The sequence below is a fragment of the Helobdella robusta genome (assembly GCF_000326865.2).
Source record: "Helobdella robusta unplaced genomic scaffold HELROscaffold_71, whole genome shotgun sequence".
NCBI classification, from domain to species: domain Eukaryota; kingdom Metazoa; phylum Annelida; class Clitellata; order Rhynchobdellida; family Glossiphoniidae; genus Helobdella; species Helobdella robusta.
The window spans coordinates 683,881-703,533 of NW_008705401.1; the positions used below are offsets into that span (position 1 = coordinate 683,881).

General features: G+C 33.3%; 3 protein-coding genes across 3 annotated transcripts in view; all 3 read left to right on the forward strand.

The window, feature by feature from the left end:
• Nucleotides 1–1,658, forward strand: part of HELRODRAFT_181486 (hypothetical protein) — a gene marked incomplete at both ends in the record, with an annotated part of 8,226 nt that extends 6,568 nt beyond the window's left edge. Inside the window, 3 exons of the mRNA XM_009031279.1 lie at nucleotides 627–693; nucleotides 1,119–1,197; nucleotides 1,519–1,658. Of these exons, the coding sequence (XP_009029527.1) occupies nucleotides 627–693; nucleotides 1,119–1,197; nucleotides 1,519–1,658 (286 nt within the window). The remainder of the gene's footprint in view (nucleotides 1–626; nucleotides 694–1,118; nucleotides 1,198–1,518) is intronic.
• A 3,588-nt stretch (nucleotides 1,659–5,246) lies between these two features.
• HELRODRAFT_186143 (hypothetical protein) lies at nucleotides 5,247–7,321 on the forward strand. The gene is made up of 4 exons (XM_009031280.1): nucleotides 5,247–5,377; nucleotides 5,492–5,600; nucleotides 5,718–6,883; nucleotides 7,043–7,321. Exons 1-4 carry the CDS (start codon nucleotides 5,321–5,323, stop codon nucleotides 7,058–7,060), a joined length of 1,350 nt encoding a protein of 449 aa, XP_009029528.1. The 5' UTR covers nucleotides 5,247–5,320; the 3' UTR covers nucleotides 7,061–7,321.
• Nucleotides 7,322–16,084: 8,763 nt separating this feature from the next.
• On the forward strand, nucleotides 16,085–19,126 carry HELRODRAFT_181489 (hypothetical protein; the record flags this gene model as incomplete). Its single annotated transcript, XM_009031281.1, has 7 exons — nucleotides 16,085–16,152; nucleotides 16,698–16,776; nucleotides 16,888–17,290; nucleotides 17,490–17,756; nucleotides 18,009–18,688; nucleotides 18,881–18,979; nucleotides 19,085–19,126. 7 exons carry the CDS (start codon nucleotides 16,085–16,087, stop codon nucleotides 19,124–19,126), a joined length of 1,638 nt encoding a protein of 545 aa, XP_009029529.1.
• Between the last annotated feature and the right edge of the window lie 527 nt (nucleotides 19,127–19,653).

Below are 19,653 nucleotides of genomic sequence, written 5' to 3' on the forward strand. Positions count from 1 at the left end.
TTGTATAAATTCATTCATTCATNTCATTCATTCATNTCATTCATTCATTTCATTCATTCATTTCATTCATTCATTTCATTCATTCATTTCATTCATTCATTTCATTCATTTCATTCATTTCATTCATTTCATTCATTTCATTCATTTCATTCATTTCATTCATTTCATTCATTTCATTCATTTCATTCATTTCATTCATTCATTTCATTCATTCATTCATTTCATTCATTCATTCCTTCATTCATTCTTTCATTCATTCATTCATTCATTTCATTTCATTCATTCCTTCATTCATTCTTTCATTCATTCATTCATTCATTCATTCATTCATTTCATTCATTTCATTCATTCATTTCATTCATTCATTTCATTCATTCATTCATTCATTCATTCATTCATTTCATTCATTCATTCATTCATTTCATTCATTCATTCATTTCATTCATTCATTTCATTCATTCATTTCATTCATTTCATTCATTCATTCATTTCATTCATTCATTCATTTCATTCATTCATTCATTCATTCATTTCATTTCATTCATTCCTTCATTCATTCTTTCATTCATTTCATTCATTCATTCATTCATTTATTTATAATTATTTACAGATGCGAATGTGGATAGGAGTGACTTGAGCCATCCCATCCATTCCGACAACTGCATCATACAGCCTGATAACAGCTGCCTCAAAGTCAGACCCGCTTACACTGAAAGAGATTATTCGTATGTTTGTATGTTTGTTTGTTTAAATGTTCGTGTTTGTATGTTTGTTTGTATGTTTGTTTGTATGCTTGTTTGTTTGTTTGTATGTATGTATGTTTGTTTTTTAGTTTTTTGCGTATTTTTGTCTTTTGTGTATTAGGTCATTTATGTATGTTTGTATTGTTTGTGTTTGTTTAATTGATGGATTACTTAATTAATTAATTAATTATGTAGCGCTCTACTTTACTTGAATGATGATTTCCATGGAGGCGAGTTCTTCTTCGCCCATCAGAATATGTCCGTTCAGGTATTCATCCGTTTGATTTTTTTTCATTCATTTGTGCACTCATTTGTTCATTCATTCATTTGTTTGTTCTTCCATTCATTCATTCATTCATTCATTAAAATTTGCAGTCAACAATGAAGCCACAGTGTGGCCGTGTTGTGACATTCAACGCCGGCATATACCACGGCGTCAAACCTGTTCTATCTGGTTGGTTCTTTCTTCCCTTTCATTCATTCTCATTCTCATTCGTTCGTTCATTCATTCATTCTATTTGTTCGTTTATTCATTTCATGCATTCATTTATTACCGTTTCATCTTATTCTACATTCCTTCCTTCATTCCGCGTTCTATCATCATACACTCACTCACTCACTCACTCACTCACTCACTCACTCACTCACTCACTCACTCACTCACTCACTCACTCACTCACTCACTCACTCACTCATTCATTCATTCTTATTCGCAATTAGGTCAAATAGTTATTATTAATCACCAACTAATTAATTCCCGATATTATGTAAATAGGTCAGAGGTGTGCCCTGGCCATCTGGTTCACACTGGAGAAAAGATTCGCTGAAAAAAGTCACGAGGTGGCCGAGAAAGCCCTGAATGACCTTGTTAATAGGGCATTCGGTCCCAATGATTATTTGCATGTCGAACTCTGATTGGCTGGACTTCTTTTGTCTGGCGATTCATTGGTTGATGAGTTTTTGCTGTGATGTGAATGGCTGGAGAAGTGAGTGAAAAGGAGTGATTTGTCGTGTGGTGATTGCTTGCTGTGACGTAATTGGTGGGGTGAATTAGATCAATTAATTTGATTGGCTGTGGTGATTTTGTACCGTGATATATGATTAGCCGGAGAATGAAGATCACAAATAAATGAAATAATCTAAATTGTTGGAGGAATTTAGTGTCAGTGTTTCTTATTCCCAACCGACAACGACATTATTGTTATTGATTTTTTCAATCATTGTTAAACTTTCATATTGACATTGATATCATATTTATCCATATTTATATCTCATTGTTCATTGATATTATATCTGATATTATATCTGATATATATATGTATGTATATATATATATATATATATATATATATATATATATACAAAATTATTTTTCTCATTATTTTATTCTAGTTATTGAAATGTTTATTTGGTGTAACATTGATCTGATTTGTGCATTCATTCGTTCTTTCACTTATTCGGTTTTGTTTTCTTTCTTCATTCATCCATTCATTCATTCATTCATTCATTTCATTTGTTATTTCTTTATAATTCCATCTTCTCTTTCTTTGACATATATGTACATGCAGACGACTGGTTATTTATTATTCGCGCTTTTTTTCACTCATTCAATCGATTACTCTTTTTCACATTCATTCATTATTCATTCATTCATTCATCCATTCATTCATTCATCCATTCATTCATTCATCCATTCATTCATTCATCCATTCATTCATTCATCCATTCATTCATTCATCCATTCATTCGTCTATTCCTGAGTGGAGTTCGGTCAATGACATAGAATTAATCATTTTCTCCTTATCCAATTATACAACTTTCAGAAAAAAAATTTATATGTATATTGAAACGCATTATATGTATCTATACATATATATATATATATATATATATATATATATATATATATATATATATATATATATATATATATATATATTCATATATGCGTTGTTACGTTAAATGCGTATATATATATATTCATATATGCGTTACGTTAAATGCGTTTCAATTTAGACTAGAGATCTTCTAGTAGCATTAGTATTATATAGTATTGTTAATGTATATGTATGTATGTTTGAGTTTTTCTCTGTGTGTGTGTGTGTGTGTGTGTGTGTGTGTGTGTGTGTGTGTGTGTGTGTGTGTGTGTGTGTGTGTGTGTGTATTTATATAAATGCTTACATTACTAATCGTATGCTTAAATGCTTGTGCTAAATTTTACCTCATAAACCTGAGTAAACATCTTTCTCACTCTCTCTCTTTTTCACTTTCCCTCTATTCTCTCATCACCAACTTTTCTCTCCCTTTCTCTCTCTTCCTCTCTCTCTCTTTCTATCAAGCTCTCTTTTTTCATTACATGTCTAATCATCCTTTATTCTGTTTTGTTTGTTACCTTCTCACATGCTGATATTTTTTCTTTTCATCCAATCATCCATTCATTCTTTCGTCCGTTCGCTCGTTCGTTTGTTCATTCATTCGTTCGTTCGTTCATTCATTCGTTCATTCATTCATTTTTCTTAGTTACCCTGAGTTGTTGAGATTTTGCTTCTTGTTTATTTTAACATAGAATAAAAATTGACTATCTGCTAAGAACTATAATCTAGAGATAGACATTTTAATTTCAATCGTCATTTTATTTAAATTTTGTTAGTTCGTTAGAAACATTTCCAAAGACTATTATTATTATCTATTATTATTGTTATTATTATTATCATTTGGTGTAATTATTATTATTATTATTATTGAGCATTTTTTTATATTCTTACTTTCACATTGACATGAATAAGCCTAAGAATGTTTTGAATGCGAATATGTATACATGAATGTGTGTGTGTGAATGTATATATATATGTATATATATATATATATATATATATATATATATATATTTATTTATATATATACACAGTTATTATACTTAAAATGTTTTATTTTATATAGCTAAACAAATACCGACATACTTGAATTTTATATCACTTTCTTTTTTATTTTAAATCATTTTAATTTGTCTTTGAATCATTTTATTTTAAAATTATCATTTTAATTTGTCTTTGAATCATTCTATTTTAAAATTATTTTATTTTAAAATTTTAATTATTTTCTGTGGTTATTATTTTTATCTTTGTTGATTATATTTTGAAATTCTTTTCTTCAAAATGAATAAAATAATAAAATCAAATTATTTTTTCTAAAAAAAAAAACGTTTATTTTAGTTAAAATGATTGCTTGCTATATACACAAACACACAGTTGCACACACATACACACACACATATATATATATATATATGTATACTGTATATATATATATATATATATATATACAAATGTAATAATATATAATGTATGTTACCATAGTTTTCTTTATATTTATTTATTTAATAGACATCTGCATGTTGTTCACGTTATGATGATGATGATGATGATTAGTATGATGTTGATGATGATGATCATTAGTATGGTGTCGATGATGATGGCGATGATGATTAGTATGATGGTGGTGATGATGATGGCCAGGAAAGAATAGTAATGATCTTAATCATCATCATCATCATAACAGCCGATAAATGACTCATCGCTATGGCAACAGCTAAATATTTCGTATCTATGTACCTTACCTACACTGATAATTACTGTCATTATTATTCATCTTTGCTGCTACCTCAGTTCACTTTTATTGCTTTGCTATTCAAATTGGCGTCAATTTGTTCGCTAATTACCACTTTCATAATTACCTTTACGCGTTTTATACGCCATAATGAACACTAAACTACCACAGCATGCGATTTAAATGACAATTTTGTTTAAGAAAATGAAAATGTATCCTATGTTTCAATGCGTGAAAATTAAAGTAAGAAACAAGGCATTTTTCACTAATCCGGATGCCAAACTACCTTAGATAAGATTTCTTTTAATGTGGTGAGATCGTATAGTTATATTAGTTCATCTAAAGAAAAAATAAACGTAAAAAAATGAGAGTAAAGGCCTGCAAATAAGTTGCACGTCGTGCACATATATAGATATAGACGTATTGAGGACAAGAAAAGATGCACGTGACAACACTATTAAAAATTACTTAACTTAATTGAACTACTTTTAGATAATATGAGGGTTGGTTTGTAGTAAATTAGCATTTTTTTTTGTTTTTATGCGAAGCATGTCTGGACGGATCAATGATGATTCGGCTGAGCAAGCAGCCATATTGATCTGTTATCTTATTGCTATAGTAGCGCGAGCGCGGTTCGTAACTAAGTTGTATTACTACGCGTCATGTTACTAAATTTAAATTTTTTGAGTAAAATGTTTCAAATGTGAATTATATTGTAACAATTCATTGACATTTGTAAATTTATAATTATATTTGCAAATTTGTATTGAAACAATACTGCTTTAATGCAAATGAATAATTATATGTAAATGTTATTTCATCAGCGCAAGAGTGCTGCGTCGTTAATTGCACTGCGGCTTCAAAGCCTATAAAAGAGTGCAGCTTGAACTATTTGCCCGAACCAAGCATAAAATATCGGCGAGGCATTTTTTCAATTTTTCCCATAAAATCTGCTATAAAAATAAATCAAAATGCGTGAAATCGTTCATATCCAAGCCGGCCAGTGCGGAAACCAAATTGGTGCAAAGGTACGCCACTTATTTTTGTATTAAAATTACAGTAGTAGGCTGCTGATGATATACGTCTCGCAGCATCATGGCGTCTTTTTAAAATAGCGTCTGACAATTTTTTTCAAAAAATAGTTCTGGGAGGTTATTTCGGACGAGCACGGCATCGACCCTACCGGCACATACCACGGAGATTCGGACCTCCAGCTAGAAAGAATCAACGTTTACTACAATGAAGCTACCGGTAATTATTTTTAATTGACTTGCTTTCAACTTTTAGTATTTTATTTTTAGATCAATATTTTATTTCATCCTACTTGTCTGTTGCCTTTTTAAAATTCTGTTTATACGTTTTTTAAAGGTGGCAAGTACGTCCCCAGAGCCATTTTAGTTGATTTAGAACCCGGTACAATGGACTCTGTGAGGTCTGGTCCGTTTGGTCAAATATTTCGACCTGACAACTTTGTATTTGGTCAGAGTGGTGCCGGTAACAATTGGGCCAAAGGTCATTACACAGAGGGAGCTGAATTGGTTGATTCTGTACTTGATGTAGTCAGAAAAGAAGCAGAAAGTTGTGATTGTTTACAAGGCTTCCAACTTACACATTCCCTGGGTGGTGGTACTGGTTCCGGTATGGGAACTCTCTTGATCAGCAAAATAAGAGAAGAATATCCAGACAGAATCATGAACACATTTTCAGTTGTGCCATCCCCAAAAGTATCAGACACTGTTGTCGAGCCATATAATGCCACACTCTCTGTACATCAACTTGTAGAAAACACTGATGAAACATATTGCATTGACAACGAAGCTCTATATGATATCTGTTTCAGAACATTAAAATTGACAACGCCAACATATGGTGACCTCAACCACTTGGTTTCAGCTACAATGTCAGGTGTGACCACATGTCTTCGTTTCCCTGGTCAACTGAATGCAGATTTACGTAAACTTGCAGTTAATATGGTTCCCTTCCCCCGTCTCCACTTCTTCATGCCAGGATTCGCACCCCTCACGTCCAGAGGCAGCCAGCAGTACAGGGCTCTCACAGTTCCAGAGTTGACTCAACAGATGTTTGATGCCAAGAACATGATGGCTGCATGTGATCCTCGTCATGGAAGATACCTAACAGTTGCTGCCATCTTTAGAGGTAGAATGTCGATGAAAGAAGTTGATGAGCAGATGTTGAATGTTCAAAATAAGAACAGCAGTTACTTTGTTGAGTGGATTCCAAACAATGTAAAGACAGCAGTCTGTGACATTCCTCCAAGGGGTCTTAAGATGTCAGCCACATTCATCGGTAACTCAACAGCTATCCAGGAGCTGTTCAAGCGCATATCAGAGCAGTTCACGGCTATGTTCCGTCGTAAAGCTTTCTTGCACTGGTACACTGGTGAGGGTATGGATGAGATGGAGTTCACTGAGGCAGAGTCCAACATGAACGATTTGGTGTCCGAGTACCAACAATACCAAGATGCCACAGCTGAAGAGGAGGGCGAATTCGAAGAGGAAGAAGGAGAGGGTGAAGCAGCTTAATTAAATGACAACATTTGTGTACTTGTCCTCATTATTATCTCTATTAATGCTATGTCATTGTTTTCATTTTATGTACAACTCCAAGCATCATATTACTACTCGTGACATTTCATAATATTGGTTGATGAGTGTGGAGGCATGCATGCATGTGAATTTATCACTTGTTGAGGTTTAATGATGGTTTGTGTGGTTGGATTGAGTGGAGTTAGTTTTATTTTGTTTGGAACTCATTGTTCTTTTGTTAGATTTTTATTTTGTTTAAAATTGCATCCTGATTGGCTGGGTTTTTTTTTACATTGAATAAGTCATTTTTCATATTAAGGATGCTGAATTGTTTTCCAGTTATTATTCAACTTGTTTTATTATATTTTTCGCAAGCTGTAAGTTTTTTACATTCATTCATAATTTTCTGGAACAAATTAAAAATATACATTCAAGTTGCAAAATTGTTGGGTACTTTTTTCGAAAATTAATAATTTGAAAATGAAAAGTTAGTGTAATCGTTCGTCGCCGCTAAGTAGATCCAGCGGATGGGTGTTGCCATAGTCTCGTTAGTGTCCGTGTTAGTTTTTATACCTGGCCATGGTTATGTATCCGTGGCTGGGTTCAGCTACTGTCGCTTCCTCGCTCTCGTCTGTTGAATCCAATCTTCTCTGGTGGAACTGGTGCACTAGATCCCTCCTGTGTGCCAACATGTTCTCCGGCAGGGAGCATTTGCGCGCGTTGATGTTGGCCGGTTGAGGGGGGTGCAGTTGGACGGGCACTGAAACTTGCTTGCACCTTTTCATCAAAGCGGTGCTTTCCGCTTCCCTGAATATCTCGATCTCTCTGGAACGACGGGTGGTCTGTCTGGTGTGGGTTTAAAAGAGTCGTGACGTTCGTAGACGTCGTCGTCATTTTCTCTCGAGTCAGTTGATCTGGAAATTGGGGGCAGGGTGTTCGACATGGGCGAGCACTTTGTCGGGTGGGGCGATGGTGTGGATGAACAGGAAGAAGATAGTGACGTCAGTTGGTAAGTTGGTGACGTAACTGATGATTGACGGTTAGGAGGTAAAGGAATGGATGATTTTTTCTCTAAACTCATTGTCTTCGGTCTTGGTGGCACTGTCGGAATTTTTATAGTCGGCATAGGTGTGGAAGTGTTTGTCGCTGCTAATGTCGCTACTGCTGCTGCTGCTGTTGGATTGTTAGGCGAGTGAGCGCTTGATTGATGATGATGATGCTGATAAAGAGATTTTTTTTTGAAGATACTAAATAACGTCTTCTTTACAGTTTTGGTAAAGTCATCCTGCAAGAAGAGAACATTCATTCAGTATTTTAGCGTGTTATAAATACCTTTTTTTGAAGTACCGTTAGTATTGTTCATCATTATAAGTTAAATTATTCATTTATCACAATTCCCTCTGTGATATCAACAACAAACAAGGCACCACACACGCATTGCATGCGATAAGCATTCGAATACAGTCACTTCGACTATTAGATTAATATACTAATTTAAATTTAATTACTAATTTTATTATTAATACATTTAACATTTATTGCTAAATTAAAACTAACATTTGATTTTTTATCCTTGTAGTTGTATTTCATCTCCCATTGCTTGTGCAAGTCGGCAACTTCACCACAAGTGATCTCGCCATTTTTAACGCGCTGCAGAATGCAAACCAGTTCCTTCTGTGAAATATCTTTGGCCCCATATCGTATAAAGTCATTGTCGTCGCTGGTGTCGCCGCTGCTGGTTTTGTCTTTGTCGTCGTTCGCCATTCTCTCTGATGGTTTTGAGGTCGGGTTTTGGTCTGTGGTTTTGTTTAATTTATTAATTTATAACATAATGATAATCTGTTTGTGTGTTGTGTGTGCGTGTGTGTGTGTCTGTTTTTATAATGTGTGTGTGTGTGTGTGTGTGTGTGTGTGTGTGTGTGTGTGTGTGTGGTGTGTGTTTGTCTGTTTTTATTTTGTCTACCTCCGCTGTTATTTTTGAAGTTCATCGTGAAGTACGTGCAATCCAGAGTATCGCAGGAATCATTATCGCCACTCAACTGTTGCAAAGTTTAAAAGAACTACATTTTAAAATTTATTTATTTGTTTTTTTTCAATTAAAAGACACATAAATAAATGAATAAATAAATTTACCCGTGCGTGTGTCTGTCAGTTCTTATAATAAATTATATTAGAAAGAAAGCAATTATACAAACGACATGACAGCACCAAACCTGATCTTCAAGCAGAATCCCCAACTCCTTATTCCCGGACGAAAAAGCCATTTCTGTTGGCGTCATACTTTTGTTATTCCGGATAGCCAGGGACGCAGTCGAATCCGGAAGATCGAGAAGAGAGGAGGCGAAGAGGCGCAAATCCTGTTTTGCAGCCAAGTGCATTAGCGTCGGTAGCTGTGCCGAGCTGTTAGCTGCAAGAAAATGAATGATTGAATGGATGTTTAGTGGGTCTGGTTGATTAAGCGTTTTATTTTTACTGCTTAACTTGTTAGCTGATCGCGGCCAACAGCTTGGATGGGTGACCTTACATTCTATTAATTCGATAGAGAACGATAGAAATGGATAATTGTCGTAAAATTCTAAAAATATGCACATGAACTTTGTGTTGCTAAGAAACAATATCAAGCAATCCATCAATCAATCAATCAACTAACCAAGTATCAACCAATCCATTAACCAACAAACCAATCAATCAGCCAATCAACCAACCAACTAACTGTTCAAATATTTGAAAGATCCAAAAAAATGTTCGAAAGCTCGAACGCTGAACTGATCAATGTCACTGGAGACCGAGAAAACGTTTGCCAGCTTTGCATCCAGCACATCCTTAATTTTTTGAAATTCTTGCTGTTGTTCGTTAGTGGCAGCAGTAGCTGCAGTAGCAGTAATGGCTGCCGTGGTAGTGGTGGTTGCAGCGGTGGTGAGGGTTGTAGGCAGTAGCATGTCGCAGCAAATGTTGAGAAGGTGGATGTAGATTTGAGAGACTTCCACTACTAAATCAGATCCAAGAGAACGTACGTATGTTAAATAGATGTTGTTGCTGTTGCTGCTGTTGTCGTTGTTGTTGAATAATTTCTTGTTGTTACATATTATTTCTACTTTTTTTCGACCGGGTGAAAGACCTATAGTTGGTTTTTTAGAAATTGCGCTATATAAATAACAATTAATTGGTTGATTGATTGATTGATTGGTTAATTGATTGATTATCTAAATATTGTATTGCCTTAGTAATATAATATAAATAATTTTCGGTTGATTCATTGATTAAAAAGCCTGAAAATACTCTTAAAAATATAAACTTTAATCTAAAAAAAAACTATAACACAAGGGTAGACATAACGACAAAGAGGTCGCCAGCCAGACATTATGACCAAATAAAGAGCCACCCACGAATCTTAAAAAAATTCTCCCCCGGGTCGAAAAAATTTGGTATTTAAGTACATATGCGGCCCTTCAAAGGTCAAATAGTTCTCGATGCGGCCCTCACAGCAAAAAGTTTGCCCACCCCTGCCATAGCCTAACTTTAAATCACATTTTTTATACAAATTACAATTACGACAACTTATTTACGTGTAAATAATTTGTTCTCAATTCACTTGAGGTTACTGTCCTAGGATTACGCCAAAATAATTATTACTATCTTAACCGTAATACAAATTTAAAAATAAAATTACACCAAAAAACTCATCAAATCATTTAATTTATTTATTTTTAAAATAAATAAAATAAAAATGTTAAAAGAATTTTCTAACATGGCGCCATAAATGAGAATGTTTTATCGTTTATCCAACAGACGCTTAGTTCGTTGCAGTCGTCATCATCGTCGTCATCGTTATTATTATTATTATTGTCATTATTATTACTATTGTTGATGTTATTATTGTTGTTGTTACTGTTGTTGCTTATGACGTCATCTTTGTTGATTTTGTTACTCTTGTTAACGTATTTTAACAGGACTTTCATGGATTTGATCATTTCTCTTGCGTTGTGGCTGCTGCTGTTGTTGCTGTTGTTAGTATTATCACTGTTGTTGTTGTTGAGAAATTTTTCAATTGTTGTTCTGATTGAGCGTTTGAGTACGACAACAACAAGCGTCTCTTCCTGAAGAAAATTTTCAATTTGTGAAAAAAAATTGATGGGGCAAAAAAAATTTTAACGAAAGTATATTTTGCCAGCCATGACATCAATGATGACGTCATCGTCAGCAACAACACCACAAACGACAACAACACCGAGTAGCATCGTCAATAACAACAACAACACCAAAGACACCAAATAACCTCGCATCTTGCTTCGTACGGAAACAGTTCAAAGTCAACATTATCGCCGAGACAACCATCATCACCATCACCACCATCATCACCACAACCCCGAAAAACTCTCTCGACACCATCATCACCATCTTCATCATCACTATTATGTACTGCGACAGCGATGTCTAACTCATTACTAATAGTTTTCTTCGCTGACATTTTGGCCAATTTTGTGGTAGGCGTGGCGAGAGAAGCAGCTTCTTCGGCTATCAAATCGGCAATCTTACACTTTTCAGAATTTGTGGGACTAATTGTTTTATTCTGAATGTTGAGTGATATGCCGTAGGTATCGTACAAATTACTATCGTGAATTTTGTCTCGATGTTCTTTATCACTTTTAATGTAATCACTCACGTAATCATCATCATCGTTGTCGTCGTCGTCAACAGCAGCATCATTGTTGTTGTTGTTGTTATTGTTGTTATTGTTGTTATTGTTGTTGTTATTTTTGGCGCTAATGTAATCATTATAGCTAGAGTATGTAGGTAGTAAGTAGTCGGGTGTGTCGCATTCGTAATCGTCATCATCTTCGTCCTCATCTTCGTCGTCGTCACGTTTCACGCCGTCGTCGCCATCATCGCCATCTAAAACGAAACCGGAAATGCATTCAGTGACGTCACTGACAAGAGTCACGTGATCGGCGTGCTCGTACTTGAACCAGGTGGTGTAGTTGTGGAAGCGCTCTGAGAGCGTTCGACCGCTCCTGTCGATCTCAAATAGACGCAACTTCTCGACGCCACAAAAAAATAAAATCTTCTTGCAGTCATGTGACCTGTTGTGGTGGTTGTGGCTGATGTTGTAGCTGCTGCTGCTGATATTATTGGTGGCTTTTTTCAAATTTAATTTTGGTGAATTTACCGATTGATTTATGGACGGTTTTTTATCTTTGGCTGTTGTCGAAGTTGTTGTTGTTGTTGCAGATGTTGTTGTTGTTGCTTTTAACGTTCCAAATTTTGAGGCGTACCTATCATTCAGCATGCCATCACACAAATCCGGGGTGACTATAACCATCAACACCCTACTCATCAGATATTGTTGTTGCAGTTGTTGTTGATAATGATGACGTTGTTGTTGCTGTTGTTGCGAATGATGATGATGATGTTGTTGTTGTTCGTTGTAGGTGTTGAACATAATCATCAGCTCTTCATATTGGCTAGCTTTTAGCGATTTTAGTCGAACGCTTGTTGAACAAGTGCACTTTTTTCTAGCTAATTTCCCAGCTCTTTTCCAGTTAATATCATTATTGTTGTTGTCATCGTTAGAGCCATTAAAGTTATTATTGCCATTGTTGTTGGTAATATTGTCATTATTATTATTATTGTTGTTGTTGTTGTCTCCGTGAGCTGGACATTTATTACGGAAATACTCACTTGACAAGTTTAGTTGAATAAGCTCTAGAAAGTAGTCGCTCCAGATTTGACCGTCATCGGTGGCCACTACCAAGAGATCTAGGATGTTGTTGTTGGGTTTATTATTATTATTGTTGTTGATGTTGTGGGTTTTTTTGATGTTGTTTGTTGCCATGTTTGCTGGTTTTGATAGCGTCGATAAGCTTCCTTTGATGTTGTTGTTGCAGTTGTTGCTGACTATATGAATAAATTCAAAAGTTGTTGTTGTAGTTGTTGTTGATGATGTTGTTGATGATATGACTAAAATCAAAAAATTACGTTGTTGATGTTATCGTTGATGTTGTTGTTGTTGATGTTGTTGTTGTTGATGTTGATGATAATGTTGTTGATGTTGTCGTTGATGTTATTGTTGATGTTGTTGATGTTGTCGTTGTTGATGTTGTTGTTGATGTTGTCGTTGTTGATGTTGTTGTTGTTGATGTTGTCGTTGTTGATGTTTCGAACTCTGAAATTGTTGATGAAAAATTTATAGCACCTCTATCGTTGCAATCCATCAATCCACATAGCTAAATTTAGCTATTTAATAAAGGATACATATATAAAGCTTAGTTAAAGGATATTCGCATATATATAATTATAATAATTATTATTATTCTTTTTATTATTATTATTATTAATTAGGTATTAATAAACATACAGGCAGACGTAGAGCAGCTAAGTCTAATAGAGACAATCATCTTTTTTAAGAATTATAACGATAATAAAATAATTATTAATATCTATTTATCGCGGTAGTAGTAATAATAATAATTATTATTTTTATTAAATTATAATAATAATATAATAATAATAAAAAATAATAATAATGTTATTAATTGTTATTTATTTTGTAATGGCAATTATTATTTCCTAGCGCGTGAATTGTATGAAATGAACATGCAAGTGTAATTCAGAGAGAAAGGAAGCGAAAGAAAGAGAGAGAGAGAGAGAAAGAGAGAGAGGGAGAGAAATTAAATAATGAATTGAAGGAAAAAGCAGAGAGAGAGAGAGAGAGAGAAAGAGAGAGAGAGAGAAAGAAAGAGAGAGAGAGAGAGAGAGAGAAAGGAAGTCAAATGATTACCTACATTACAACTAATGATAAGATGCGGGTTGAATTCATTGGAATCCATTTAGGAAACGATGATGATAACGATGACGACGACGACGACGACGATGATGATAATAATGATGATGATAACTGTTTCATTGTTAATTTTCTAGCGTCGTTGTGAATACAAACGTCAAATAGAAATATATTTTGAAAACCCGGATGTTCTCAAATATATATATATATATATATATATATATATATATATATATATATATATATATACATATAATTTATGTAAAATTGTATGTATATATTTATATGTACTACTACTACTGCTACCATTACTACTACTACCACTACTGTTACTACTAGCTACTGCTGCTGCTACTGCTGCAACTACAACTAAAGATTACTACTACTACTATTACAACTACAACTACAATAGTAATAATGTTATTATTGTTATTGTTATAATGAGTCGGGTGTTAATTAGCATTTGGCAAACTGTGTAGAGTATGCGGCTCTATCATCATTATCTGTGATAATGATGATAATAGTGATAATAATAATAATGAATGATGATGATGATGATGGCGAAGAAGACGATGATGATGATAAAGAAGAAGAAGATGATGGTGGTAGCGATGATGATGAAAAAGAAGAAGATGATGATGGTGAAGATGACGGTGATGATGATAAAGATGATAATGATGATGATGGTGAAGATGTAGATGGTTAGGATGATGTTAGTAATGATTTTAATGTTGATAATGATAATAATATCGATTATTACAAAAATAAAAATGACAATGTTGGTAATGATGACGATGTTGTAATGATGATGATGACGTAATAATGAACGATGTTTGACGTCAGTTTCGCTTTGATTTTATTTTGACTTAAATTAAATTTTAAAATTGTTATTTTATCTTTGCTGGCGTTACTAAGGAGCTAACTAGCTAATTCTTTGTTTACATTGATCTATTTTCGTTCCTATTTTTCGCCACCACGTATTTTTTAATTAATATCCTAAAAAATTAGTGACGATGAATAAAATTAAAAATTTTAATAGCAAAAAATCAAAATTGAATAATAACCTTCATTCCAAAGATAAAAATCAAATTCTCCTACAAAGAATCAACGATTCGACAATTACTAATTCCGAACTTGAGAAACTTCTATCCGGTTTCGGCAATTTCAAGCTGCCCCCAGCTCGTAATTATAGATAACAATTGTTATTTTTTTGATAAAAATTTTAACAAGATAATTTTGAAAATTGTAAAACTTAAAGAATAATATTAATTTATTATAATAAATTATTAATTATCAATTAATTAATTTAATATTTTTTTAATTATTAAATTTACATTTTTTCTAATTTTTACCCCAAGGAAATCCGGAAAAACTACTAATTACTACACCAGCACCACTGTCATCTGCCAGTAAAAACTCTTCTCCTAATCAGTCAAGAAAAAAATTAGGTACTAGTTTACCAAATTTGAGCAACAACAATAGCCGGCCAAATACAAATAATATTAATAATAATAATAAACTAAATAATATTGATAATAATAATAAATTAAATAATAATAATATTAATAATAAACTAAGAATAAATAATGGTGATAATAAATTTAGTAGAAATAGTAATAATGATAAATTAGATGATGGTAAACATCTTGGAACAAAGATGCGTAATAAAAATTCTACTGGCAGTGACAAGGAAAAATCAGTAAGTAACACTAATATAGCTGTTGCAACGACAACATTGTTGCCAACAACAATAGCAACAAAAACAGCAACAACAACATTGTTGCCAACAACAATAGCAACAAAAACATCTACAACGACATCAACAATACAATTATTAACATCAGCAGCAACAAATACAGCTGCAATAGTTGCTAACAACAACAGCAATGACAATGTTAATAATGCGACAACAACGACAACTACTTCTACTACTATACAACCAACAACAAAAATGTTAACAATGATTGAGAAGAAGAAATTATTGTGGGAGCAAGAAAAAGGTTTCATTCATCCATTATTCATCTGTCTATGTGTCTATTTTTTATTCATTCAGTCATACAACCATCTATCCATTTATCAATCTATCTATGTATCTATTCATCCATTCATCCATTTATTCTTCCATCAGTACATCTTTCTATCTATCTATGTTTGTTCTATGTATTGAATGATTGAATGAATGCATGGATGGATGAACCATGAACGAACGAACGAACAAACAAATGAATAGGTGAATAAATGAATGAATGATTGAATGAATGAACGAATGAACGGACAAATAAACGAATAAAACAACCAGCTGACGAACAGATGATGATGTCGTATAACCCGTGGGGGCGTAGCGGAGCAGGTGCGCCGATCAGAGATGAGGATGGAAATGTATACAATGACTATGCATCTAGAGGGGTATGTTGTGGCTGCTGTGGTTGAGGCTGTTGCGGTTGTGGCTACTGCAGCTGCTACAGAAGCTGCTGCTGTTTGTTTGGTTTTACAGTTTATTCCTTTATTTTATTTATCATTTCAGTTTTTTATCGGATTAAAGCTTGAATGAATGAATGAATGAACGAACGAATGAATAGGCAAATTTATTTATTCATTTCTTTAATCATTCGTTCATTCATTCATTCATTCCTCATTTTTCACACAAAGGTCATTTTAAAAAGTTTAAAAATGAAATATAGTTTGAATAGCGCAAAGGTTTTTATTATTTTATTTTGTTCTAGTTATTTTTGTTCTCTGTTTTCGTTTGTTTGTTTGTCTATGTTTGTATGTTTTGTTCATGCTATTTCCGCTTTTAATAATTTCATTTAATTGTAAAACAAAAAATAATTTTGTGAAAAATTATTTATTTATTTATACAAAATAGAAAAAGAACTCAGATGCAATGACAACAACATCGTCATCATCATCAAACAACAACAACAACAACGACAACAACAACAACAACAACTCAAACAACAACTATAATGACGTCATGACAACAACAGCAGCAACAACAACAACAACAACAATTTTAAATAGTCGAAACGTCAATAATAACTTTTACGATCAAGCTTTAGATGAGGTCGAAGAGAAGAAAAGAAAGTATAAGAAGTATCAGGTTAATGAATGAATGAATGAATGAATGAATGAATGAATGAAGAAATGAATGAGTGAATGAGTAAATGAATGAACGAATGAACGAACGAACGATTGAATAAATTGTAAACAGGAAGAGCTGAAGCTGCAGATCGAGATGAATAAGCAGCAGAAGCAGCTGGAGAAGCAGAAGAGGTTGAAAGAAGAAGCTGACGAAATGAACAACATTCAACAACAACAACAACAACATCATCAACAACAACAACATCAACAACAACAGCATCAATTTATAAATACCAACAACTTGCCAATAGCAAACATCAACAATGTCAGCAGCCACAACAACAGTAGCAGCGACAGAAGCGACAACAACAGCAGCAGCAACAACAACAACAGCAACAACAACAACAACAACGTCGTTTTCAATTCTCTTTTCCTGGCCCAGCAAGAGGCAGAAAAGTTGAAGATGGAAGGATGGCTGAAGAAGTTAATACTAGGAGGTCATGATATTGAAAAGTTTAAAGCCAAATATGAAGGTATATATATATATCTCTCTCTCTCTTTCTCTCTCACTCGCTCTCTCTATCTATATCTTTCTCTCCCTTTTTTTTCTCTCTGCTATATATATATATATATATATATATATATATATATATATATATATATATATACATACATACATATTATTTGTTAATTTATTATAAATTATTTAATTATTTTCGTAAAAAATTTCAGAAAAGTTTGGCCCATTGAACGTAAAGACGTTGCTCACTGATGCTGAATTTAAAAAGTTTAATAATAACAATAAAAATGATAATAATAATAATAATAACAATAGTCATAGTAATGATGGTGTTAAAACTAAAGGAAAACCTCTACAAAGACAGCAACAACAAAAACAACAACAACATCAGCAACAACAACAACAGCAACAACAACAGCAACGACATACATTAGTGAAGAATAGAAGTATGGAGTCTAATGACGCTTCAACTCAAACTGGTTTGTTGATGTTGTTGTTGTTGTTGTTGATGTTGATGTTGTTGTTGATTTTTGTTGATGTTGTTGTTGGTTTTTGGCTTTAAATAAATCATTCATCAACTTTATTCATGTGTCATTTTGCAGTCAGAGAATCGTATGTTATCAAAAGAGGCAACAACAACAACAATAAACAACATCATCAACAACAACAACATCAACAACAACAACATCAACAACAACATCAACTGAAAACATCAACCAAACTGCCTTTAGAAAGAAATAAAACCAGCAACAACATCGTAAACAACAGCAAAAACACATTACATAATAATAATAATAATGTTGCTCGATTTTCGCAACATCAACAACAACAACAACATCAACAACAACAACATCAACAACAACATCAACAACAACATCAACAACAACATAATAACAGTCATTCTATCCAAGCATTTACAAACAACAGCAAAATTAGACATCAAATAATTGAGGAAAATGTTGATGAGGACGAAGATGACGATGGTCATTACCACAACAACAACAACAACAAAAACATCAACAAAAACATCAACAACAACAACAACATCAACAACAACGATGAAGATGAAGATGATGAGTATGAGACAGAAAGCATAAATATTCTTACTGATTCTTTAATGTTAGACAACAATAGTGATACAAACAACAACAACAAAAGTTACAACAACAACAACAACATTGATAGCAGTAACGATTACGATTACAGCAACAACAACGACGACGATGACGACGATTTTAATGATGACGTCATATTTGACAACAGCGTTGACAGCAATCGACAACAATTTTTTCACAACAACAACCACAACAACAACAACATTTCAACAATAGCATCAACTAATTTCATTCCACACATCGCGACAACGTCAACTTTAAAATATAGTCCTCTCGAGTCACCCACACGTAAATCCGTTGGTCCTGCTGCTGCTGCTGATGATGATGATTTGTAGGAATTGATTGACTGACTGACTAACTGACTGACTGAATGAGCGAGCGAGTGAGTGAGTGAGTGAATGAATGAATGAATGAATGAATGAATGAATGAATGAATGAATGAATGAATGAATAAATAATAATAATTACTATTCTTTTCTATCACTCAGTCCTCAAGAAGCGTTTTTAATCACGGCAACAACAACAGCAGTGGTAGTAATAGTAATAGTAGTTACAAAGCTCTCGAGAACCTATCAGAATTGAGGCAGGTCTGTCAGAAGATTGTGATTGGCTAGCCTATTAACATAATTTATTATTATTAATAAAGTCAATAATAATAATAATATTAATTAATTTATCTTTTTGTTTTCAAGGCACTAAAGAAAAAGCAAAGAGAATGGTCTCAGATGTCTTGACGATAATGATAATGATGATGATGAAGAAGAAGATGATGATGGTGATGATAACAATGATGAGGATGATAGCAATGATAATGATGATGATGACGACGACGACGATGACGATGATGATGAAGTTGAATAATGAGTCATAATAAACGTTGATTTTACTACACACATACACACACATAAACATACACACATACATACATACACACTCACACACATGCATGTACATACAAACACATACAATCGCGTACACACACACACACACACACAAATTTATATCTTATTTCGTAAATTTATTCAAGTGCCAAATAAAATGTTTTTATATCGCCTGGTGTTTTTGTCAACTCATTCCCTATAATTCCTTGACAATCCTCTTTTTTAATTTTTCATAATTTTGTAATAATTTTAAATGAATTTCCATATTTCCCTCTTAAAGTTATTCCTCTCCAAAGATTCAGTTGAAACAAATTTTTGAAAATTTTTAACAAAAATTTTCAAGCACCTTATTCTCGCGTTCGTCCGTTCGTATGATTTTG